Raw genomic sequence first — 27,040 nt, 5'->3', positions numbered from 1 at the left:
AAAAGATGCAATAAGTAGTATCTATTTCAAGTAATGTTTGTGCATTGGAATAAGAGCATCTTTGAATGCGTAATGGAAGTAAGGAGGGTCTCACTATCTGCTCTTTCACATTTTTCCTCCAATTAATATTAAATAAACATCCAGGCTTCTAGACAACGCTTTCTAGTGCATTTCTAAAACATTATATGCATATGCAGCACCTCAGTAGTTCTTTAGGTCTTTGAAGATGACAATAGTTTTATTACTAAATGTTCCTTTCTTGTATTATTTAGTAAAGTTATTTTATAGCATTTTGTTTATGTAATGAACACAAGAATAAACCAAGTCAATACTCATATTTCAAGCAGTTTCCGGTTTCATGCAGTAAAAATGCTCAACCATGCTTTCACTGTAAGAGAGTTTCTTAAAAAAATCCCATCAGAGTACTTCACTGATTCTGACTGAAGTCCAATTACCTATTTACTTTCTGTACAAACACAGCTATATATATCCTGATACCAGAAGATGCACAATTGTGAGATAAAATGTTGTTTGTTTGCTTTTAAAATTTTTCAATGTGTAACATAGTATTCCCACAGCCTTCTTTTTCTCGCTGGGTATGAGACTGAACAGAAAGTCTATGACTTAACAAATGCTTTTATTATCCAGGGTTTCAGTGCCATTAAGAGCTTTTCTAAAAACTACAGAGCTGTAATGGGGCCATCCAAATTCTCTTTAGGCTCACTAGCATAAAGCATACTGGCAGCAGTCTACTCATGGAACTCAGACAACATACGCTGCTTCTTGACTAAAATTAGCTTTTATGTCCCGTAATTGTAACACTTAAGGGATATGTAATACACTGTAGTAATACAGTTTCAGCTTCTGTATTCCAATTCTTTTTTAGCAGCAAGTTCATCTCTACAAATAGTGTGATTCATATGTATCTGCATTGCATCATTCTATATATGTGCTATATATACAAATATGTAATGCATCAGATACCTGGCTATGCATTATTAGAAAGGTGCCATGCCATGATTTTGTATTTCTCTATGTGTGTGTGTGTCTACTCCCTTCACTTCATCCCTCTTCTCTCTGGCTAGCAGTTGCCCAAGACTTGGTCAAATTTTTCATAAGACTTTGTTTGTCTCTTCACTGTCACCACCCCTCAAACTCAAAGCAGCTCTACAGAACTGCAAGAAGCCATTCAGATTCATTCAGTGTGATGCAAATTCATCTGTTAGGAGCAAATTCATCTGTTACTCATGTGCCAGCCCACCAACATCAATGCGACTGCACAGTAGTAAGCAAAGATGGGAAGGCAGCCTAAAGGGTTTCAAGTTTCAAGGAAGGAACCCCTGACTCGTGACCTTAAAAGCATGGAAGCCTTCATAAATCTCTTATCCCTTTACTGGGTTCTTAATATCTTGCCTTTGATGATTAACCTGAACCGTTTTCTCTTTCCAAAGGGGGAGGAAGGGCATAGCAAGGAAGAGTAGAAAAACTGACATTTCCCTTACTCCCCTCTCTAAGCAATATGGAAAACGAAGGCAAAAATTTGAAATTCCTCTTTGCTCATGTGCTTCTCTGTATAGAGAAGGCAAAGTAGTTGCTAATTGTAGAACTCAATTTCAACAGCACTATGAAAACATGAACAAACCCTCCCACATCCAGCTATAAATCAATACCCATTATAGGAATTCATTCTAGAAATGTCACACAGGCACATGCACTCCCCAGTTCAGATGCATCACGGCAGGCCTGTGCCTCCCGGGACAGAACTCCTACTTTATTTGGCTTTCAATCACAGCTCCATCTCCATGTATAGGAAAATTCAGCCACATTGATCTTTCTGCAGTAACACTGAAGATCTTTTGTAATGGTGGCCTAATTTTAGGCAGTAAACTGCCAGTAAACAATTATTTTAGGAAGCAAAGGAAAGAGGAATACTCAAAAAGTCAAATAGTTTTTATTCTCTCCTTTCACCTGGGGATGTTAAAGCACTAGTTGTAGAAGATACCAACCATGCACTTATCACAGCCTGGCCCTTCCTTTCCAGCACCAGCCAGCTTTGCAGAAGCTGTAGCAGCAAAATGGGGCAAAGCAACAGCAGCCTTAACTGTCTTAAAATCAGTCAGGCCGCTGCAGGACTGCCCTAGTTGACATATCTATTTATAGAGTACCAAATAGTGTTGGTGGCACTTACTCATAGTACTTAGCTTACCTCTGATACATCCCTCTTAAATGGTTTCTGGTTGTATTATCTATCTATCTAGTAAGTTCACTACTACTAAACATCAGTTTCCCTGGATTAATTCCTAGCTAAGGATATTTTTTTATGTCCCACATTTCTGGACACAAGAAAGTCAAACCCCCTGTTAGCAGCTTCTGCCTGGGTCCAGCAGAGGCTTTCACCTGTTGACAAGGTGGTAACTGATGTCCCTTGCCAGGACAGCCTACTCCAGCAAACAGGCTTTTCAGGTTAGAACACAAAGCCAGGAAGAGCTTTGGTTTGCCTAACCAGAATTTAGGACCAGTTACATGGAGACATGAGCTTCCTCAGAACAAGCCACCTCAGTCTGCACAGTCTGAACATCTCAGGAAACACTACTGCTTTGCAAACTACAGCCTCTTGGTAAATTCTTTTCCACACCAGCCTTTTCACCCTGTGTAGATGTTGATTCCCTTTCTGCTGTAACTCAGGTGGGCTTGATTTCCCTACTGTGCTGTAAGTCAGGAGGGCTTTCTTTCAGAACTGACAGCATTGGGAAGCATCATAACAAGGCATGGTGCCATCACTACTGTTTATTACTCCTTTTCTATTTAGCACACAATCCTTATTCCCATTACGTGACATAAAGGAAAACACAGAAAAAACCAAACCTGCAGTAGAGCAAAAGTACATTGAGTGTCAGTGGGCAAGCTACTTTCATAGTCACAAAAATCTACCTCCACACTCTCAGCAAGCTACACAAATTTTGTCATGCTTACAAAATTTATGCAGACCAGAGCTAGATGTGCCAATTTCTACATCTGTCTACAGAGAATACCAGCCTCTATAAAATCTGGCTCCCCTTCCTGCTCCCCTCTAGAGGATTTAAATGTGTGGAATGTTAAAGGAGAATACGGAATTGAAACATCTGTAATTACATAAATATAGACATATTTTACAATATGCTGTGCTCTGGAAAAATAAGACAATGAAAATGCTAATACAAGTGTTCTTTTTGCCCTCTTATGCAACAAATTTATATCTTTATGAGGCCTTTTGTAAAGATGTAAAAGTTTGGAATAATACATCTCTGCCAGAAGGAAACATTCTTCTTGGAATTATTGCCTACCAAACTAAAGCAGTTTTTCTTAATATACAAATGTCAATTGTAACAAACTTGTAACAGCAACTGTATTAAAATTACAGGCAAAATCTTACATGAAAAAAGGAGCAATGGCTGTAGCCATTGCATGTTTCACAGCAAGTGACATGATGGAATTGAATGTTGTCAAGGTTGAGAGCTTTTGGGGATCTCACACGCTTCATTGAATCCATCTACAAAATTCTAAGTCTCAGTATGTTCCCTCACAGCAAGATTCCCAGTCCACAAAATGCTCATCATGCCCAGCCTCTGCAGTGCTCAAGGAGATGAAACAGAGCTGCAGTAAGGGAAAACATAGCAGCATCTTATAGAACTACTTCTCAATTGAATAAACTGTCACCATAAAAGCATGGTATATGCTCCTGGCAGATGAAAAAAAACATATATAGATCATTAATACTGAACACAGGGCAAGAAATTACTTTGAAAAAATATATAGGAATACTGATTTTTTTTTCTTTTTTTTTCTTTTTTTTTTTTCTTTTTTTTTCTTTTTTTTTTTCTAATCTGAGAGGAAATGGTAATGCTTTTTGGACAATGGAAATGAAAATGAAAGAGGTGCACTCTCTGTCACCTGGGATTTACCTACAGGAAAATAATGGACTATAGCCATCCTACTTCCATCCCTACTGACTGGGGGGTCACCAGGAGGCATGAAGGGGTGAAGAAAGAACCCTATTTTGGATATTCTCCTGCCACCACCACTCCTTTACCACTCCCAGCCCTTGAGCATGCACTTCCAAGAACAACAAAGAGGCAAGGGAAGACAGAACAATGCAAAGGTACACGGGCAGTGGGACAAGTCAGACCTTAGGCTGCAGTGCTGTGTCCCTTTCTTAGGAATTTGTCCTCTAGCTAGCAGTAACTCTCAAACTGGAAAATCTGATGACTGTATGACTGCATCATTGTTATCTAAGTGAAAGGCTCATTTTTGTAGTGTTTAATATTTCTGGTACTTTATGTATTGATTTGCAGTTACTCATGCTTCCTAAATAAACAGTTATAAAACAAATTGAACACAGTCAGGAGAAAAAGCAGATATTCTTGAGAAACCTGAACCACAGCTTTTTTGAAGCCCAGAATGCTGATATTGCTATATTTAGTGTCTTATTTGGTGGGAAAGAGCAAACCACTAAACGATTTCTTCCAGCTTCGATTGAATGCTACATCAAAACAGAAGTAATTTTACAGATGACATTAAAGTAGCCAGAAAGTGATATTGTTATTATTTACTACCCTTTTGGAGAATCAGCTGCTTGCTTTTATGGCTATAAAGTATTTTCAAAAAGTATTTTCTAACCTGGAAGTGCATTATGATAAATGCTAGTTGTACTAACTAGTAATTATCATGGAAAATGACAGGAATTTTCACTTTAAAAAAACTTATCTCTTTTTTTCTTGATACTTGGCGAGGGGTGGGGGGGAGCAGCCTCAAGACATGCAATTTATTTGTAATTTGAGTTTCCTAATGTAGGACTACTATACAGTTAGACTGTCTGATCAGAAATGTGTAAAAGGTGAAACAAAAATGTATGTAAAGGTGGGAACAAGACCTGTGAAGTGCTACCAAAATAAGATTGCAAAATAATGTGCTTGTCCCCTTAAGATACCAAAAATAAACCACAATATTTTGCTTATCTAAATCCTGATGCTGCACTCAGCTCTACAGTCACAGGAGTCTGACTGTGGGGAGTTCTTTGCCGGATCGAAGCACTGAGGTGTAAAATAGAGACATAAGGCAAGACTAACGTTAATGCAAATCCAAAGTGAAGAGAACACAAAGTTCACAAAGCAGCAAGGACAGAATATTATTTACAATACCCATACATTCCAGCACTTTCCTTTCTTCTGTTTATTTGCTGATCATTTGTATATTTTTTCTCTTTGATTGTGCATGGCTGCTGCTAATGAGGTTTGTCACTATTCCAACAACAAATATCTTTGGAGGTACTTGTGTGTGGTGTTTGAATGAGAAAGCAGGTGAGTGAACAAGGAAGCAAATGGGAAATCACATTAGTAACCATAGCAGCCAACAGCAAGACTCTTCTCTTCCCAGGAGAAGCTTTCTCTGGTGGAGGCTGGGCTTCCTGTTAATGAGTTTCATACACTGTTTCACAATGATGGGGCAAGTCTTCCAAGTGGTCCATGCGACTGTTCTGTGTCAGTAGCAAGACCTTCCTGACTCCTGTGCCTTTCCTGATGAGGAGGATTGCTTTGCAGCAGCCAGGAACTGGATCTCTTGCATCAGGTAAAGCAGATGAACAAATCTTGGTTGTAATTGCAGTTGACTGCCTGAGCTGGCAGAAGATGGCAGCCAAATTATTTTAACAGATGTGCATTTGTTTGATTGCATCTGTTTAGAAGGCTCTGTTCTTTTAGAGGATTTTGTTAAGAAACTATTTAACAAAGGTCACCTTTGTTAGCAAGGATGTGGGAATTATATGTTGTCATAATGACAGTGCATTTAACTTTTGACTATAAGAGAAGTTATGCATTATTGCTAGAGGTTAGAAACAGATAGGTCAAAGAGCCAGAAATGTGTCTCTTTTTCACATATATGTTTTCTGGAAAAAAACCCCAAAAACAAAAACCTAGGAGATCTAGACAAAGTCAAGCAAGAGTGATCTTTAATGTCCAGTGTTTATTTGAGTCTCCCTCTGTCCTTTGGGCTACTCTACTTCTACTACAATCATCATCAGAGCAGTTTGATGCTGATCAATTTACTTGCTTTGTCTTCACCTTCAATTTTTTATCTGTCCTGGGCAGGTAAGTTGTCAGAGTACCACTGTAACTGTTAATTATATTATTCTTCAAATTAAGTACATCTGTCAAAAACTCCAGGCAGTGAAATGTTTTCAACATAAAGCATATTTCAGAATTATTGTTGGTATTTCTTTTCACAAACAATATTCAGAAGGATCTGAAAAATTACTATTTCAATAGATCAAAACACAAATATCTGTTCACTAAGGGAATAATTTATCTTTTTAGTACCAATTAACTAATTTAAATATATAGTGACTCAAGAATTAGAAGTTGTTCTTTTCATTATCTTTTCAGAAATATAACAGAGGGAGAGACACAATCAAGAAGTGATATAGGGGAAAAGCCAGGAACACTGCGGGATAAATGATTTCACTCAGAGCACATAGCAGTTTCTCAAGCAGATAAGCTCTACACAATTAACAGCTTTTCAATCTCTGTCATTTCTCACTCCTCACATTATTCTCACACATGCCCAAGTCAACTGTTATCACCTACATATAGTTTTTCCAGGAAGTATTAAATAACTTTGGCCAGAACTACTAGAGGTAAATAGCCACTACCATAATAGAAAGCAGGAATCTAAACAGATGTTAAACAAAAATCTAGAACAAAAACCCTAAAGTCTACCATGTTGTCCAGTTATATTGTATCACCAGCAAGCTTGTGAGAACTTTGGAGCCCAGCTTTAAACTCTGCCTTCCACCCTCCAAAGTCAAGGTGGACTGAACTGCAAAATATCTGTTATTGCCTCAAGAAGAGAATCCAGCATGTAGTGAACTGCTGCCCTTGGATCAGTCTCAACATTTGCACTGCAATGATGAAATCAAGTAACTTAATAAGGGTTGAAAAGTAATAGAAAATACATCTGTACATAAGAAAAGTACATCTTTTGCACACTAACATATTCACCTTGATTTTTAATGCTATTATAGAATGAGTGAGATGTTTCAAGCAGAACTGTACTGACACAGTAAGTAAATCAGGAGGGGTGTGAGATTCTGTGGTAAGTAGTAAGATATAGAGAATGTGGTAATTCAGCTGGGCAGGTAGGAGTATCCTGAAAGGTCAGTAATGGATCACAAGGAATCAATCAGAAGAACAGGAAGGAGAAACAGAGAGCAATGGAACAGGAGGTCAAATCTGCAGTCAGAAAAGACACAAGAAATTTAGAAAATACAGCATACAGGTAATTTTAGGAATTTTTAAAATGAGAAAGGAGGAGTGAAATAAATGTGATGGCATAACTAAAGACAAAGATGATTAGTTTAATAAATTGCTTAAAAGTGAAACATTGCATAATAGGCAGAACAGATCCATGACCAATAAGATCAAGGCTCCTCATCTGGCTTGACTGCTAAGTCACAACGTGACCTTCAGCAGGTCACTTTAGGATAGATCCAATAAAGGACTCAGGCACCTTAAGCCTGACTTAGGCAGATTTGATGTACCTAAGTCAGAAGTGTGACCTCAACACCCTGCTCAGTTGCACACTGACCCTGGAGAAGCTTGTCACTCCAAAAGTCAAATATGTGTGCTGTGCACAAACATGGCTCGGTTGGCAAGGTCCTGTGCTAACCTTCAGTGTCCTACCAGCGCTATCTTCTGCGTTGCACTATTAGGTGCCCTTTTTGTGGAAATATGGGCACAAAGGGCTAATGTAGCATGGGATTTCACCTCAGTATGTGCCCAGAACCCAACCGTGCTCATTTTCTCTCTTTTTCCTGGCAGTGTAGGGAAGGGCAGAAAAATGGCTCAGCACTGCTTGAGCAGCAGCCTGGAAATGGCTGTATCTGTGTGTCCTCTTGCCCTGGACTGAAAGAGTCAGTGAGGACAGGAGCTTTTTGGTCCCCTTTTCACCTCAGGGAATGCAGCCAATGTACACCTATGAAATTTTCCAGGCTCTGGATCTGAGGAAAATACTTCTTGCAGCCTCACTCTGGTTACCTAAGCTGAGGAGACAGCAAGGATTTCAGCAGTATCTCCATGATGGTCATGCTTAGAACTGAACTGTTGTTAACTGTTCCCAGCCCAGCAGGTGAACTTCCTTCCCTTCAGAGATGCTCCATGAGGTGCACCAAGTAATGTGGGCATGGCACAGGGACAACCAATGAAGTGAAAAAACAGACTGCGGCATCTGGATGAAAGAAACTACTGAAAGTATTAAAAGAAAGAAAACTTTAGAAAGCAACTTTCTGCATAATTTGAAAATTTGCTTTCACTCCAAACCCAGGTAAGAAGCAATGCCATTAAAAAGATTGAATAGTGGTACTGTTTGAATAAAAGCTGAATAACTTGAAAAAATATTACAAAATACGAATATTCCCTAAATTCTTTGAAATTAGAATAGCTAGACAGAGAGGTATGCTAAAATGCAATGGAAATAATTTCCTGTTACAGCTTTGCAATCTGTTTGTTTTGAAACAATCATTTTGTGTTCATGAAGTTCTTCCGTAGTTTTTTCTTGATAATAAACTAGTTTCCTGAAGACTGATGACATGCACACATATTATTTTAATATGTAACTGTTCTTGTAAATAAACAGAAAATAAGGAAGTTTTGTGTTAACTCATGCAGAATTGCTAATTTTGAGAAAAAATCCTGTTGTTTCATGGATTTTTTTTTTTTATTTTCACCTTTCAATTTCAGTGATGATTTCTTGAAGCTGAAATGCAAGTATAGAAACCTATGTCACAGAAGTGTTAGGTCTGTAAATAGGAACATGAAAATGGGAGGTGCTGCAAAATGAATATAAATTATTAGTCGTAACAAAGATGAAAACTGATGTTTAGACCAACATCCCTTTAGAGTTTGAACAGCAACATTAGCTTGACCACAGTGCACTTAGTGTGCATTAAATTATACATTTTGCAATCTAACCAGCAATAAAAACTGCTGAATTTATAAAATGCACCTACATTAAAGGTGACCTGTAAAGAAACAGTCATATGTTCTTTCTCTTAGTATTTATGGAATGATCTCAAATAGTTCAATTTCTATTTTTTCTACGTGTTTGTTCTACTAGAAATTTGTGTGTTCTTTGTGGTACAGTATTTGGTGTCCAGAGAGCTATGTAATTGTGACAAAAAAAAAAAAGCCAAAATAAGCAAAATCTTCATTGGTTTAGCCATGAACTAGAAAATAAGGTATAGCTAATGTGATTGCTGCTAAGGAGGGAATGGATTTTCATAAACATCCAATTCAGATTTTGTTAAAATCGACTTTTTTAGTAAAATATTGAATTTTATAAAATTAATAATTTTCAGTTGATTTTGGAGAAAGTATTTGGTTGAGAGCTTTCATTTTATATGAAGTTGTAGAAAGTAACCTGAGACTAGGTAAAAGATTCCTGCAAACTTGAGCGAGTTCCTCGGTGTGAAAAAACAACAGCTGCAGAAAACAAAGGCCTAAATACCTAAAAGGTGTTGTTTTAGGCATCTAGGGGAAAAAAAAAAAGGGGGGGGAACTAATGATGCACTTCTACTTGTCCTTCGTGCGCATTTTTGCCGAGTTCTGCTTATCCCTTCATCACCACGTAATTTCTACTGTTTGCGGGCTGCGATGTTCGGGCTTGTCCCCGCACGGAGGCTTCCCGAGCCGCTCCTGCCGCGCTCCGCGGGCGGGGTCGGTCCCGCCGGTCCCCGCGGCGCTGCGCCCCAGCGCCGCCGCTCCTCGCCGCGGGCCGGGCGGAGCGGGGCTCGCCTCGGCGCAGCCCGTCCGCGGCCGGGCGCAGGAGGCACGCCGGACCGGCACGGCGGGGCAGCGTGCCCGGGAGGCGCCGGGGCGGGCGGGGGTCGGCGCCGTCCCGCCGCGGGCCCCTCCGCCCCGGAAGGGCGCGGCGGCCGGTCCGTCCGCCCGGGGCGCGGCGCAGGTGAGGGCGGGCCGCGGGGATTAGCCGCTACCGCCGCCCGTCGCTGCTCAGCGCTCCCCGTGCCCGCCCAGTGTCGTTCATTGCATCCCTCCATCGCTCCCAGTTTCCTCCCAGTACTCTCAGTATCACTTCGCGGCTCGCCCTAGTGATCCCAGCAACGTTGCCTAGCTCCACCCCCGTCCCCCCACGGTCCCCGCGCCCACAGCGAGGGGGTTAGACCATGATCCATCTTTAAGGTCCCTTCCAACCCAAGCCAATCCATTCTGTAGTTATGAGTACTCGCAGCATCATTCACGGACTCCCCTTAGTGTTCCCAGTTTACTCCCTGGCTTCCACTCCGTGTTCTCCTGCCATCCCAGTTCTCCCAGTATCGGCTCGTGGCTACCCTCAGTGCTCCCACTACCCCCAGTGCCACTCCCTGGCTCTCCACCAGCGCTCCCAGCTCCCTCCCAACGCACCCAGTTTTACTCTCCGGCTTCTCCCTAAGTTTTCCCTTCCCTCCCAGTTTCACTCGCTCCAGTGCTCCCGGCACAATGCGCCGGCTCACGCCGGTGTTCCCAGCCCATTCCCCGCACGGGCAGGTTTCCCGTCCCCTCCCGCCGGGAGCCGGTACCGGCCGCTCCGGGAGCCGCGCGCGGGACGTGCCCGCCCCGCGTGACGTGCGCGCCGCCGGGGCCGCCCGGCGCGATCGGAGCGGCGCGCGCCGGGCGGGGGCCGGGCCGGTACCGGGCGGGCCCGCGCGCGCGCGCGCCGGGAGCGGGGAAGGGCGGGGGGAGCGGCGCGGGGGCGGCCCCGGCCCCGCCCGCCGGATAAAGCCCTGGGCGGCGCGCGCGGCGGGCAGAGCGCTCCCGGCGGCACCGGCCCTCCGCCTGCCCTCGGCGGGACTGCGGTGGCGGCGGCGGTGGTAGCGGCGGGGGGCATGCGGGGCCGTGGGGCGACGCGCCGCAGCGGCGGCGGCGAGCACATGGCATAGCCGGGGGACGGCGGCGAGCGCCGGGCCGGCGTCACAGCCGTCCGGCGGGGCGAGCGCGGCTCTCTGCATGTGGCAAGCGAGGAGGCGAGCCAGGGAGCCCGGCGGCACCGGCGAGCACCAGGCGGCGCGGTCCTGAGCCGCCCGGCCGCCCGCCATGGATTGCAGCCTCCTGCGGACCCTTGTGAGCCGATACGTGAGTACCGCCGGTGCCGCTCGACCCCGGGCGCGGGGGCAGCCGCCGCCGTGGCCTCGGGCTCGCGGGAAGGGCTCGGTCAGGAGTCGGGCGGTCCCGTGACCGGCTCGGCGGCCGGGGAGCCTCGGGGCCGCCGCACGTGATGCCCGGTGCAAGCGGGGATGCAGCGGGAGCGGCGCTGGGTGCCGTGCGCTCCCCGCGGCCCGCCCGCCCCGCGGGACTGCCCTTCGCTGAACCTCGGCGGCTTGACCTGAGTTCAGGGCACTGTAACTCACAGCGTACTGCGATGCCTGGTTAGCAGGGCAGAGAAACCCTCCAGCTCTCCAGGTTTTTTATGGTTTTTTTTTTTTTTTTTTTAACATATATCTGTTTGCTTTTGGTTTGTTTGTTCCCTTTCTCTTCCCCATGTTGTTTCAGCCAAGCGACTTTTTTTTTTTTTTTTTTTTTTTGTGGAATTGTCCAGTTTAAGTATACTGACGAATGGTCGGGACGGTCCCAAGTTTTTGTAGGTGTGCGTAGTAAGAATCACACGCCAGGCTTGAGAGTGCCCCGGGAAAAGAGGGCAGACGTGGCTTGTTGGTCAGCGTGTGGAAACCCATCCGCACCGCCCGAGAGAGCAACTCGGCAGCGTTTTACATAGAGTGGGGTACAGGTGTTGGCTGAGGTGTGTCAGCTCCAGTTCCACGGAACCCCTAATAAATGCTCAGGATAATGGTATAAGTAGATCAGCTGGATTCCTGTAAGTGTGGGGACCACCAATACTAGGAAATGGCAGATTTCTGCTTTTGGGCATAGAAATAATTTTTAAAAGATAATGAGAGATAATAGGAATTATCAAATACAAATAGCTTTTCTTCCTATGCAGGAAGTACTTTTGCCTTGGTCAGAGCACTCACGTTTTCTCACTTACAGTAAATACACTTAGTTTTGTGTGTGCGCCAAGAGCTGTGTCCACATAATACAGGCTGAAGTTTGTCTTTTTAAAGTATAAATGAAGAAAAGTAGCAGAGATGAAAATCCATACTGTTTTTTTTCTTCTGATTTACAATGGAGTAGATGTGGGATGAGGGGAGAGTAGAGAGGTGAGTATTAAAAACAGCTATGTGTGTATGGATCTTTAGAAAGTGGTCCTAAGAAAAGGAGTACTCTAAATATTAATGTGTGGCAACAATAATAATGAGTTATAAGAGAAGCAATGGTCTCTATGGATGTAAAGACCAGGTGAGTTGTGGTGAGGTCTCTTTGGAAGGAGGTAGATCACTTTGGGTGCAGAGATCTGTCAGTGCTGGTCTAACTGTTGGGTTTAGTTTAAGATTTCTTTATCTGTATGTGCTCACACCTGGAGCCTGTACAAATGAGTGTTCATTTTGCACAGAGCGAGCACACTTTTAAATTGCTTGTGCATAACATTGTTGATGACCTCTTCCAAGGTAGGCTTAGGCATCAAATATGAAGGAAGTGGGCTTGAGAGCAGCTGCAGTAAAGATACATGAGAAGACAGTATGTTAAAAGCAAGGTGCTTGAGTTGTTGACTGTCACCACCCTCCTGCACTGCTGATAAGACTAACGCAGCAGTCTAAAAGATAAGTGAAATATTATTATATCCCACGTAAAGAAAGCTTCCTATTGCCTTCTGTATTGTGTAGTATGCCGATAGGCTATGCCTAGGTAATTGCCTAGGATGGTCCATACTGCCTTGTGTATTTTCACCTGTTGCTTCTTATTTTGCTTTGCTCAGTGTCTTAACTTTGAAAACTTTGTTCCAGGGAAACGTAATTTTAAGGAAAAAGTGCTGTAAGTAAATTTGTGTTCATTTTAGTGGAGAACATTGAGGTCTGGCAGCCTTACATTTGTGCTGCATGTTTTTTCTTGTCTCTTTCTCTTTTGTATCTCCATGGTTCAACTACTTCTGTACATCTGCAGCAGTGAAAATAAAAAGTACTAGTTTGACTGCTGGGCCTGAAACTGACTGCTCTGCATGAGTAGCAGATGTGTGTGTCAGGTACATCACTCCAGAGTTGTTCACCAAAGCTCTGTGTGCACCAGCCAGGCACACAGATGTAGATGCACTTACCACTTTCCAAACTGCTTTTAATAAGGGAGACAAGGCAGCAATTCTTCTGTGGGAGAGCTGGAGTGGATAGTTACATCTTGTGTTTATTTCAAAGTAAACTCAAGCTTGGGTTTAGTTAAAGTCAATACAAAAACTGTTTTATGATCAGGGTCTTAGAACTGTGAATTTTTGTTCTGTAAGTCTTCTGGACTTGTTCAGTTGAAGGTACTTCCTAGAGGAAGATTATGCTGGATTATGCTGAAAACCTTGGCTGCTGCATCTGGAAATGCTGGGTTAGCTCAGAGCTCTTATGTTATGATCTCAATAAAACAAACAGTTGGGAGTTGTATTAATGGAGACTTCTAATAGGGTAGTTTCTAACAGTTGTAGGGCATAAAGGCATAAATTAAATACTAAATACAAATAAATACAAATTGTTGTGATTGGGAAGTTCCTTCCCATTTCTCTTTGCTGGACAGTTTCTGTCCTGAAGCAGTGCAAAATCAGTGCACATATTTCCAAGGCCCTGTGGAAGACTGTGGAAGAATAGCAGTGACTGGCTGCTGTCAGCTTCCTTCTTAGCACTTTCAGATGTTTTCTGTTTCACCTGCATTGTGTGTCCTTTTTATATCTTTGAGGCATTGAAGAGTTTAGTGATGTGGGTTGAATAAAATATATGTTCAACATACTAGTCATACTGTACTTCATATCTCTTCACCAAGAGATGTTGTAGTCTCTTAGTAAGACAGAGGGAATTGTCTTTATCTTACAGAATTTTTAAATTGACATTCTTTTGTTCTGTCTCTTAAGATCATCCTGCAAATTTTGGGTTCTTTTCACTTTACCTCTTGTTTCCTGTAACCATTCCTGCAGCCATACTCAATTTACAGGACTGATGATGAAAAATAGCTCTTTTACAGAAAAAGTGTTTGTTTCACTGCAATATAGCTGACATGAAGTTTGGTTTTCTAAATCCCTTGGAAGCTGATAAGCAGCATTGTAATTTTCTTATTTGTGTCTATTGAGGTTAATCTCTGTTTTACTGCTTTAGAATGTGTATGATCTATATTCAAGGCATCTTTAAGTAACAAAGTAGAAACACCCTAATATACAGCTTTGCTTCTACATGGAATCAGAGGAACTGGCTAAGTCTTCTACATAAAGATAAATAAGAAATTTTGACACAAAAAATTCATTATTTCCAAATTAATGGAAATAATGGCTGTGTGTGGGTAGTATGAACATTGCTAGGTGAGACTATAGTTTTTGTCACATACCTTATAAAAATAGAACCTTTTTTATAGATGTTACTTTTGCATCAGACAAAATGCTTCGCTGCCTTCTCCTTGGATTCCCCAGAGGATATGCCCTACCCCAGGGAGGGCAGCTGCACAGCCAGAGAATACAAAATTAGCATGGGGTATCCTGTAAGTGTCATGCAGAACCTGCTTAGTAACAAGATAAACTTGTTAGTTTAATATTAAGCAGTACACTATTTAGGGGAAAAAACAAGCATATGATGGCAATTAAAACTGCCTCCATACCAGATTAGCTTCTGTTTTGTAGTTAAATTATTTGAGACACTGTGGATATCATTAGGTGATCTGTTCTGCCTGTAATGCAGCTGCTTTTATCTTCTCTGATCACTTTTTTGCTGGTGATATGACTTCTGAAGTCTGTCCTCATCACAGTTGAAAGTTGGTTAATAATATTTAAGCACATTTTGGTGACATGTTTCACCAAATGAACACTTTCCTTAATAAAACATGGTCATATGTCTTTTGTAGCTGTTCATGGCTGAACATGGATTTGGATATTCCTGAATATTGATGATTTGACTATATCTGGGCAAAGTGGGAAGATGTTGCTCTTCAGCACATGCCTGTTTGGACATTAAATGGTTACTGAACATCTTGCTGCCTATGGTGACAGTCTCTTCTGTGTTTGTAAGACAGCTGGCCCTGGTCACTAAAAGCTCCTGCCCAAGTTGATGGCTTTAGGTTGTACAGTAAATGCTACTGGGTCAGAGGTCTGTATTACTGAAGAGTTTTGCCTTTGTTACGTAGTATATTTAGAGATCTTGCTACTTTACTGCTTCTCCTCTTTCAGGTTCTCTTGTTACTCTAGGATTACAAATCTGCATCTTCAGTATTTATTACCTGCGTAAGTATCTCTAAATGAACGTAGTAGCAGGTAAGATGTGTTTCTAGAAGGAGCAGTGATTTACTACAGCTTTGGTCTCTGGGGAGCTGCTGGCCTATTAGTTGTGCAGGTATTCCTGAAAAATCTCTTTTTTTGGGAGGCTGGAATAAATTGAATTTACAAATGGATGCTCTATTTTTCACATTTGTAGAAATAAGTCAACTTTAATTGTAGTTTGAAAAGACATTTGACTAGCCTAACCAGGAAGTTATGGTAGGGATTTTTAGGAAGTTCCTAACTAAGTTTTGTGACAATCTGTGACTTTTTGTCATTGACTTCGATGACTGTTGCTTTTGATTGGCATTATAATTCTAAACCTGTTTTCTAATTAGATTTCCTAAGTATGTTACTTGTGTATGTAGTCTTAGTAGAAATAAATTAATACTGAACTTGAGTTTATTTATCTAACTTTGATGTAGTAGAGGTTGATAACTGCTTTGATCTGAAAGTTGGTGAAATTGTAAGCCTTGGTACCTTATAGTCCTTTGTGTCTTAAAGGACAATCCATTTGTCAAGTGTTTCAGATCACCTATTGTTTTTAATCTAAATTTAGTTTATTAATTTGAGGTGCTTGGGTCTTGTTTTTGCTTCTGAATTTATTCAGCCTCCTTTGCAGTCTTGCAGATGAATATTAAACTGGTGCTATCTGTTTCTTAGTCAGTGTTCCTGTTAAACAGTTCTTCCTAGGCAAGTAAGTCAAAAGCGTTGTTTTGTTCCTAAGTTCAGAGGTATAATTTAACAAAATCTGAAGCTGTTTTAAGCTGTATATAAACACATTTATATGGCAGTTTGATGGTTGTGTTGAGTGTACAAAAGATGCTCTCTGTAGGATCTGTACATGTATTCATGGCTCAACAATTAGTAACTTGCAGCTCCTAAGGGTTCGTGTCTATTCCTGGTATGTAATCCATTTTTGTTATCTCTTGTGCAAGTCTGTGTGTCATAATGTTGTTTTGAAACTTGAGATGCTTCCCATCTCTCAGCTCTGCTTCACTGCAGGTACCAGTTCTTCCTGCTGTGGAAGGTTCAACAGAGGGCATCAAACAGCACAAGTAACTTTTGAATTCCTGTTTCCCTAAGCACCATTGCTTTGTTATTTGTCTAATTGCCTTTTTCTCTTATTTTTTGGGGGGTGGTTATCTGTATTGGAGTGCTTCCTGCTGACTTTTCAGCAAGTTATTTTAAAAAGGCTAAGTTTCAAAGCTTTACAGAAGTTAATTCTGTTGAATGTGGCTGACAGAATTTGGCACTCCTGCAAATTTAGCTCTTCATACTGGTAGTGAGTCTTGTGTTCACTCTGGTTTGTAATGTACCCTAAGATATTTCAGTATTATCTGATGCTCAAAAAGTGCCCAGATATTCTCCCTTCCCCCCCTTCCCCCATCAATTATTTATTGCTGAAGGGCAATAAACAAGGAGAATTTATTGAGCTCTGATTTTTTCCCCTCCCCCCCACTCCATCAATTAATTAATTTACACAAGAAAAACACAATTTCCTTCTTCTTTTGAGAATAAACAAATGAAAATAGGACATTGCATATGTAAAACAGTTAACTTACAGGAAGTCACTGTACATATGACATGCTGGTTGCTATTGACTACAAAATATTACTCATTTGCACTCATCAGATGTTCTATGATAGTAGAAAACATTGCTTTCGGAGCATCTAAATTGTAGAACTGTTTCAGTGACTGAAAATAGATCAAGAAGCTTTGATCTTTTTTTAGCACCAAAAATCCTGAGATGAGAACTGTCTAACTGCTTTTGTCTCTTGATAACATGTTGTTTGATTTAAAAAAAAGTTTGATATTGTTCTGCTTTTATGCATTTTCTCAAGCACCGAGTATCAGTTCTGCAAGCAGGAAGCCTTTTGAAAATTATTTTTGGGAATGGAAGAGGACGAAGGCCTACATAGCATGTTTATAGCTTAACATCTCTGATCACCATTTCTCATTGATTCTTTTTCTTCTGTCATACAGTACTCAGAAAATGGTGACTGGGCTGGCAAGTGAAGTATTCCACAAACACCATGGCTACTGTTTGTGGTGTTGAGACGGATATAATAAAATTTAGTCCATTTAACTAGGTTTAAGTGTGACTAGAAACCCATTGTGGTTGCTGAGGCGCTGCAGCGGGATTTACGATGGGATGCCTGCTGCATGCCATGTGCATCAGGGAGCAGAAACAAGAGAACTGTTGCAGAGAAGACTGAGCAGATGTTTTAGAACCTGTTATGCAACTGGATTCAACTTTATTGGGTTCTTTGTTTTTTTTCTTAGGCTTTTTTTGGTTGTTGGTGTTTGAGCAAAATATCATGCCTCTCCTCCTAGTCTTTTAAGACAGATGATATTTTTTCCAGAATAATTCTGCTTATTCTAGTGGCTTACCATTACACAGGATAATGTATTATTTTTGTAATTGTTGAGGGACATTTCAGCAGAAGTTCATCCTGAGCTGTGAAGCAAGATGACACTGGAATGCTATTATCTTCTCTGCTATAATTACCATGGCAACAGCTGCAGGTAGACAAGGCAAACCAGGGATTCTTATCCTATATCATATGTACACAAGCTGTTTTTCTTCCCTCTCAGTAATGACTCTGAGAAGCCTGTGGCACAGACTCTTGAGTCATCATTAGAAGTGTTTTATTTTTTTTTTTTAATTTAACTTTGATTTTAATTTTGAAAGTATTGAGTAATTGTGATACTATATTAAAAAGTGCACTCTTTTTAGGAAGAAACTGGCAGGCTAGCTTGGATTGTTCTAGGAGACTGAGGACATGGGCCAGTGGCCCAGTAATTTCTTTTGTTTGGAAGATCACAGAAGACCATAGGCTGATGAATCACCTAGGTACCTATGTGGATCTGGATGTTAATTTCAATGTGCATTCATTCTTTCTTGGGACAGGGATGAGAGTATAGCCCACCTTTCCCATAGCAAGAAGTTGTACTTTAATGCTTCCAGGTAACAAAATTACTGTGTCAGAGGAAGAAAACTGGGTGTGAACAGAAGCTTGTAATGACTGTGTTGTGGGGTTGGTTTTTTTCTCGTTACCTAAGTGTTCTGCATTGCTTCTCCAGATACCACCTATTTCCCTCTTTGTTTCTCTATCTGCATCTATATCCATTCATGTGCAGATGGGTGCACATGTGCTTCCCTAAATTGTGTGCTATTTATTTAGCAATGTTAAAAAATATGCCAAGATTTACCAGGGATACAGATGTGTATTGGTATTAAAAAAAAAAAGGCACTTCATATGAGTTTTTTCTGATTACTAAGGCATATTGGGAAAGTGTGTTTTGGTGTGCTTCTTATTTACATCATCCTTGTTGTTACTACTAGTATGGAAGCTTAAAATTTTGGAGATTTCACAGAAGCATTTTACAATTTTTTTTTTGCCTTTCCCTGTAGACTAATTTCCCTTTTTGAAATAGGAGAATGTTTCCTTCATTAATCATTAAGCTTATCTAGATACAGGTCATGATGAGGGGGGGAATAATGGTTCTTTTTCCTGGTGACACTCGCTAATCTCTTTGCTTCAGTCCAAAGAGGATTTCATCTAACCTATTTTGAATAGAGGATTAAGGACAATTAGGCTCTTCCTCTGCTTCACCATTAAGATGGGATGTTGTGAAATCCTCTGAAAAGAACATCTGCTGATGTGCCATTAAAGTTTTGCAAAATTAATGTTAATAATCAAAATAGTTGTATGCAGAAAACAAACCTTCTGTGTGAAATACTTGTCTGGACATAATTGTATGAATGGACTGGGAAGAGGGAAGGAATACTGAGCTGTTTGCCCAGTAGTTTGTTTTGTTTGTTTGTTTTTTGTCTCTAATGCTTTGAATTTACACTTTGGATTAGACATGCAGATGAACCAAAACAGATTTTTTTTTTTATTTGGATGACATCAGTTACTTGCAGTTCATGCTTAGCATTTTACATAGTTCTTCACTTCTTTTCAAAGTCCTATTAATGAGCTGTTTACACAAATTATTTATGCTAGTTATATTCATTGTAAGTAGCATCTCTTTAGATGAATCTGAATCAGCACTGGCATTTGATGGATAACATGAAACTTCTGTATTTGTTGAGAGGTCATTAGAAAATAAAACTGGAAAATGCTACTGGAACACATACGATGTGCTTAAAACACTATCAGGATTAATGTGAAGGAAAAATGGCTGTGTGTATTTTTTGAGAAGTCTGGCTTACGATTTTATACTGTAAATGATAGAAGTGGTTGCCTTCCATGAAGCATGGATAATACCCTGTGAAGCTACAAAGAAGGTAGAGTGACACTTGCCTCTGAGAAATAGCACTTGCAGTCTTAATTTCATTAATAGCAGTTGTAGGTAGGCTACTGAAACTCATAGATTCTTTAGGTTTATTTCCTGCAGAACACTAGAGAGTTGCATCTAATCCTGGTTTTTGGGATGGTAATATACGTGAAGAAGAGTTGTCGAGAAACTGAAGTCTACTTATTCTTGAGGTGACTATGAGTGGAATAAACTAATTTCTCAGGCTGGTATTATCCATGGTTCAAGAATGAGAGGTGTGTTTGGCTCTGGGATCCCAAAGCTCACTTCAAGAACTGGGTTTCTATTAAAATGTATCTTGTGTCTTTGCCCATGGCTTGGGCTTGAGGTTATAGTAATAGAGGGCATGCCCATTACTGGATGAGTTTTGGGAATGTGGAGGAAATATTGTTGGGAAATTTGACATCTACTTATTCAGTGATTACTTTTTCAGAGGGGGAAAACATTTTTTTAAATTTAACTGCATGAAAGTTCTTAAAAACCAGGCAAGATCAAATGGAAGCTATAAAATGTGCCTGTGTAGGTACACACTTTTATTATGTGAAATACAATATGGATGAAAGAGGCGTATGTATGTACATATTATACATACAATATGTACGTACATGTAGGCTTAAAGCAGTTTATTGAGTGAATCATGGCTAAAGTAAATTTTTATGCTGATATTTATGCAGTAGTGTAGTGTAAGTAAGTTCAGGCTAGATCTTTTGCTTTGGTTGAAAGGCCTCCTTATTATACTCTAAGCAGATTTTGATAGATTAATGTTAGTCCTTTAGTTTAATGCTTAACATTTTTTTCTGTAAACCTAGAATACACTGACATGCTGTTATTTATTGGTGTGTTACAGAACAGCTGTAAATGTCTTTCTATTAAATTGTGTAGTTCCTTTTTCTTTGATTTTTTTTTTTTTGGTGGAATTACACTAACAGTAACCATTATGTTTAGAGTTACCTTAATATTTCATATTCTAGTCTCCTCACCATCAGTATGAACTTTGGAAAGCTTAACTCTGATAAATCAAACTTTTTGCTCACTTAGGCCAAGAAAAAAATAATAAAGTAACCTTAAGTATTAAAAACAATATCAAGTTAATTTAATGTTTAAAATCCAGTATATACATTTAAAAATGTCTTATACTGTTTCTTTTTAATTTAGATTTTAAAATGTCTTATACTGTGTCTTTTTAATTTATATTTAGTGTTTTTTGTCCTTTTTAACCAGAAATTTTTATCAGATTTTCAATTCCTTACTACCTTAAACAAGCAGTTTTCAGAGTTCCCCTTTATTTTTGACTTTACGGTCTTTTTATATTGTTGGTACAACAGATACATAGCTAATTGAATATATGATTGTTGTTAATATCATAGTGGGGTGGATGAGGACACGTGAGTTAAAGCTAGGCTAAGAAATTTATTTAATGATAATTATTGAGCACAACTACTCAATTTTTTCACCTTCTAAGATGAAAAAAAGCAAAACAAAACAAAAAGACAGCACAAAACTAACCCATTGGGTTATTGTAACTTCACCTGCAAATGCTGTGGAATTGTTAATATCTTGAACAATGTTAACTGACTGCTTGCTATTTACAGCTGTCAAGTGACCAGATGGCCTAATTTGGTAGGAGGTGCCTGTGTATTGGGGCTGAGAGGGAAGAAATGAAAAGTGGGAAAAAGCTCTTTGCTTAGTCCAGAATGGCATGATTGCTTTAAGCTGATTCATGAATATGAATGTGTTGACTTCTTGATGCTGTAAGCTTTTCTCTGACATAAGGAGGTTATGTTTCCATACTGGTTGGCTGTAATGATACAGAAGCAATAGGAAAGCTTCGCATGCTTTTGTGAAGCACAGTGAACACGGGCAGGTAAAAAGATATGTTTATAAAGGGCAGTCTGGATTGTGGTTTTGCATGTCCTGCTTCTTTGAGCCCAGGAGGTCTCAAATTTAAAAGGCTTACCTTTTTGTCTTAAAGGAAGGTTCTTAAGCCTCTGACTTATTCCTAAGAAGTGAAGAGGTCACCTTGAGCATTTTTACACGGTTAGTGGTATTTGCTGAAACTTGTTTAAAGACATTTTACGGCAGCAGATATATGAAATAATTTTTTTAAAAAATTACTTGAGGCTAAATTTCTGCTGGGCATGTAGAGTGAAAATATCAGTAGTCCTTTGCTATTTTCTTGCAAATGATAATGTTTTTATGCAGGCATTTGCTTTCTTAAATGTTAAAAATTGTGACAAAAGCCAAACAAAGTTTGCTTGAATTGTGGTAATAGTTGAGTCATTGAGAGAACTGTAAATACTTGCAAACCTTTAAGGCTAGTAAGGCAGTAGTGTTGGCTTTTCTTGCTTTCTCCCTCTGCCCACAGGGCACTTAATTCTGCTTATAATGACTATTTCTTGCAGCAGAATAGCAGCTGCTTGACTATGTGGCTTGTAGCTGATCTTTGACAGTATATGGTAAAGGGGAGAAGTGCTACTGCACTGTCAAATTCATAGTTGTATCTTGGCCATGTGGAGTGGAAAAGGTCTTTCCACTTGGGAAAGGCTACTGTGGACTGGAGCACAGGGAGCTTCCCACCTGGTGCTGGGCACTTAGGTTAGTGCAGGAGTGAAAAAGCGTGCTTGTGGGGCTGCTGGCTGCAGGCAGCTGCATCTTGCCACTTCTTCCTTAAACTGATTAAAGGTGTGATTCCCTTCAGTTTCCTGCAGTATGTGGAAAAGACCAAAGCAGCAGTGGCATATAGCTTCTGGAGTCTTGCTAGAGCTGTCAGAAGGAACGCTGGCTGCACAGACAGGTTTGTGCTTTCTTTTTTCCTCTTGGGATGTGCTGTTGGCTCGTTCATAGAGACATCTGTTTCACTTTGCTGAGTGACAAACCACTGGGCCGCGACTGTGTGTGGGTGCGTTCCTGGAGAGGCGCCTCTGTTCCTCTGGGTTGGAAGCCGAAATGGGTGAAGCAGGAGCAAGTTTTGCTGTGAGGGAAGGAGTGCTGCCAAATGCCAGAGCTGTAGTAGTGCTTCTGACTGGGTGACACCCCCGAGTGCTGACTGATGAGTCAGGGCTGATTTGGCGAGATGCTGACATCCATGGAACACTGCCTTGTTTTGTGAGTAGCAGCTGGCATCAGAAAAGAAGTAATTGGGAGAGGGGTGGGAGCTAACAGTTTGTGTAAATGTCAAGAAGCTTGATGACTTATAGAATGAGGAGAAGTATGTGGGGGACTACATAGTGGAGGGAATGTTACTTAAAATTAAACGATCTGGGAAATAATTCCACCTTTTTCTACCCAGACTAACTCTCTGATGTGCATGCTCTGGCAACACTTGTCATGTGGCTTGACCTTCCTTAAGTTCTAAGTGCAGTGAAAACATAATGATGTGTGGGGGAAATGGAACAGCCCTTAAATGCCTATTGTTTCCTTCTGTGTTTATGAGGACATGTTCTATAGAAAGAAGGATGCCAGTGCAGGAATACTTCAAGATTATGAAAGTCTATAGCACAGGCAGCTGTAGGAAACTGGTATCTTTGGCTTAATGTGAAGACCAGTGTCAAATCCTTAAATCAAGGTTTTCTTTGCATGAAGACAAGGTGCACACAATCTATTTCACTAATGATATTTGGAATGAATTAATTCTGAAAATAATTACTTAAACTCAGCATTGCTAAAACAAGCAACAAAAAAAAAGTTAATATCAGGCTAGTCTGAAAAAGCTTCATGCTTTTAACACTTTCAATAAAAAGTGACAAGATAATGTGGGGAGATCCCTTCTAATCTGCATTGCTCTAATTCTGAAATAAGAACCTAGTGACTTTTGCCTAATTTAAAGGGAAAAATACTCTTGCCTCTTTTGCAGCCATCTTGGTTTTAATCTCTGCATCTATGGTAGGAATAAGACCCTAAAGTTTAAAACTGGCTTTGTGGATAAAGTTGCATAACACCCTTAAGTGATAACCCAGAGGCTCCATAGCACCAATTGGACTGTGTGGTCCATTTGTTAATTTGTGCTTCAAGATCACTACAGCAGAGGTTCACAACAACTTCCCTGTGTTTATCTGCTCAGTGAAAACTACTGTAGGTGGAACTGAGGCTTTCACAGCTGTGCACCTGAGCAGGCTAAAGTATTTCTCCTGGTTCCTATTTTTCTAGTTTAAGAAAAATTATTGCAGTCAGCCTATAGATGATTATTATTATTATCCTTCCCTACTCTCTTTAACCCATGTGCCTATTACAAATCCTTTTTCCTTCAAAAATGGATTTTTCTCAAAGTAGTAAGTGCTAAGCTGTCTGATTCATGTACCTTAATTCAGATGTTCATAATATCTAAGGAAGTCCTAGCCTGAAAAAGGATGGTGGTGAGTAGTTAGGTGGAGAGGGAGCTGTGGATAGGAAACTCTTGGAGAGCTACATGCCTATGACTTAATTTGGAAGCTGCTGTTGTGTAAGTGTGACCTGAGAGGCTGGAAAAGAAAAGCTACTAGACTTTAATTAGTAACAAATAGTGTGAAAATGCTTGTGCCCTTGAGACTTAAGCTGGTCTGTCTCAGCTTTCATGACAAGATCGTTGTCACCATAGAGCACTGATGGGTGCATGTGCTCTGAGGAGTTACTGTGGAGCTCCATTTAGGTGCTGAAGCTACATGTGTTTCATTTTGGGAGTGTGGGAATGGTAAAAAGAAGATAGAAAATAGCATCAGCTCTAGACCCTGTTATAGAGTTAGTTATGCATGCCATTAATGTAGAAGAAATATTGGATCATGGTAATGGGCATGTAGCAGTAAGCTGTTCTTGGATGACTTCTTCCTGGTTTAAGAGATTACAAGTTTTGGAAAGGATCTCAGGCCTTAAATTGAGGAAGAGGTGGTGAAGAGTATTTGACTGTTAGGAAGGAAAATGTGAAAGTAAAACCTCCTTGATCTCAGTGCAGTTGACATATTCTCTTAAAATAATTTGGGTTAATGCAATGGGTTTCTATGCCTGTTTTAAAATATTAGAAGAATGGTAAAAGAATATTCCATGGAAGAGTAGGAGTCCTTGACTGAAAGAGAAACTTGAGCATCCTGACATGATATCATGTGCTTGAAGTCACGTGTTGTAATGTGTCCTTCTGTGGTTTCTGAGCTGGTGGCTGACGGAGAGCAGGCTATAAATACTTCCCTGTTCTCCACTTATGTGGTCAGTTGAAGCTTGATTGAACTTTTATTTAGAACTTGACCACTAAATTGGCAAATTAAGCCAGCTTTCCTGCTTCTGATTGAGTTTTACTCTTAAAAAAAAAAAAAGGCAAAGTGACCCTACCTGCTCCTGCTAAGTGTTTTAAATTGGGATGCACTCTTAGGAGGCACGTTCTAAAAGAGGATCTGAAAGTTCTGTTAGACTATTGCAGGAACAAGGTTTTTCTTCCTCTCTTTGGAAGTAGACTTTGGAAGAATCAATGATATTCCTTTGGAAAGGCTGACCCCAGTACCATCCATTTACATAATGCTTATTTTTATTAGCAAATGTGTTAAAACATCTGGTCTTATTTTGCAGTGTTCATGGATGTTTCCATTAACCTTTAAAATACTAGAGGCATTCCTGAAAAGGGTTAATTCTGAGCCTAAGCTCAGATTAGATCCCAGAAAGTATACAACCCTTGTCTGGAGGGCATCTAACAGCCTCACTTGGCTTGCTAAAGCTCTGTTTGTCCAGTTTTTCTTCCTCTGCAGATGGTTCAGGATGCTGTTTCTCCATGCACTGTGTCAAAATAATGAATTAATCTTTGTCCAGATGCATCCTAGTCTAGTACCTCAATTTCCTTTTGGGGCTGCCTCAGGTAATCTTACTATGGTTCCTGCTTCTTCTGTAAAGGCTTTCTTGAAGGTCTTTTTCTGCTCAGATTTCCTGGTTCATTGTTCCACAGTTATCCTCCTTGAGCCCAGATTGTGCCAGGAGGGTCTCTCTGCAGTTCTTGGCCCACCTTGTCTGTCTCCTTGCATGCATTCCTGTTGAGAAGCTAAAGGAAGGAGCGCAGTGAACTCCAGATGAGTGCTCGTGGCCTCCCCCTTCCACAGTCTGCTCTGGGTCATCTGATCCCCAGCTGACCAGATCAGCTGCTGCACTGTGGGGCCTTACACAGGAAGGATAAGTTGACCCTTGCTTCCTTTGAAGATCCCACTGCTTTGGGCGTTTGGAAAACTACAGCCAACAAAGCCTGCTTTTATCTCCCTCAAACTGAGCTGAAATGTATGACTGAAAGGATTATGCCACACTAGGTTACCAAATATATTTTTGCGTGACACTCTTCCACTAAAAAGAAAAACACAATGATAGCTATCTCCAGTAATGACAGGAGTACCTTCTTTAGTGGACATCAGTGCCAGAACTTTATTTTAGTGCCTTCGAAGTCATTAGTACAGAAAACTGCTGCAGCTGTCTTGGCAGGCTGTGGTAGGAAGAAGTGCAGTTCCTAATTTAGTGTGTATCTGATTGATGCATTTGAAAGTGGCAATTCAGCCTGGCAGTAAAAGAGGATTGAAAGCTGGTGCTGAGCACAGTGGGCTTATGGTAGCTCAGGGCTACTTCATTTTGTACAAAGGGGAAATGTTAGGGTGTTCACCTTGTGCCCTCAGAGAAATGGATTGCAGGATGGTCAGTGTTGCAGCCTGGCTGCTTGTTGCAAGGAGGAGTTGGAAAATAAAGGTATATTTTGAAATAGGTGCCTTGCTGTCTTGAGGCTTTGGAACTTTGACTGTCTTCCTAGCTGTGAAACAAGTTCTGTACCTGGGAGAAACACGTGAAAATGTTCCCAACCACCATTATTTTGATCTGTCCAGGCTGGTTTACATTTTGGGTTATCTAAATAATGATCTGATGCTTAGGCTGGGAAGTTTTTGTGAGGATACTGGTTGATATTGGGTCACTTCAAATAAAATCTGGAAGCTTCTTGTTACAGGCACATGGTTTGCAGGAGCAGTGATACATAAAGCTGTCTGGTAGCAGTTTTATAGAGACAGCAAAAGCCTGAGGGAAGCATGTTCCTTTGGCCTCTTACTAGAGACTCACAGGGAAGAACGGTTGCATTGCAATGTGTGCTGAGGCCTGCCAAACCCCAGGAATTGTGGTTATTGCTGCAGTGCAAGATGCATCTCCTTGATTGCAGTGCATCTGGAAGTCTCAGTGGGATTGCCGAGTCTGATTATTATTCTGTGTGCCTGTTGCCTTGACACATGTCTGTATGGCTATGACCAAGGCAATGGTGAAAAAACTGATTCCATGTAAGCTGAAACCTTCCTTGGGTGACAGGGGATGGACTATTGAGGGAAGTGTTACG

At 40.8% G+C, this 27,040-nt stretch overlaps 1 protein-coding gene across 7 annotated transcripts in view; it reads left to right on the top strand.

Annotated features, from left to right (window-relative positions):
- Positions 1-5,417: 5,417 nt before the first annotated feature.
- Positions 5,418-27,040, top strand: part of ATP11A (ATPase phospholipid transporting 11A) — a 122,829-nt gene continuing 101,206 nt past the window's right edge. For 4 of the 7 annotated variants that reach the window (XR_014949768.1, XM_077781577.2, XM_085558736.1 and 1 more), the window contains exon 1: positions 10,892-11,156. Coding sequence is in view for 5 of the 7 variants with exons in the window: in XM_077781577.2 (XP_077637703.1) it covers positions 11,118-11,156 (39 nt within the window). In the remaining 2 variants the exon portion in view is untranslated. Of the gene's footprint in view, positions 5,605-8,149; positions 8,353-10,890; positions 11,157-27,040 lie in introns of those variants that run through there. The other 3 variants (XM_085558745.1, XM_085558719.1, XM_085558759.1) reach the window with 3 other exon arrangements.

Source organism: Lonchura striata, chromosome 1 (genome assembly GCF_050655825.1).
Source record: "Lonchura striata isolate lonStrDom1 chromosome 1, ASM5065582v1, whole genome shotgun sequence".
Classification (NCBI taxonomy): Eukaryota; Metazoa; Chordata; class Aves; order Passeriformes; family Estrildidae; genus Lonchura; species Lonchura striata.
This window is presented reverse-complemented; position numbering and strand designations above follow the sequence as displayed.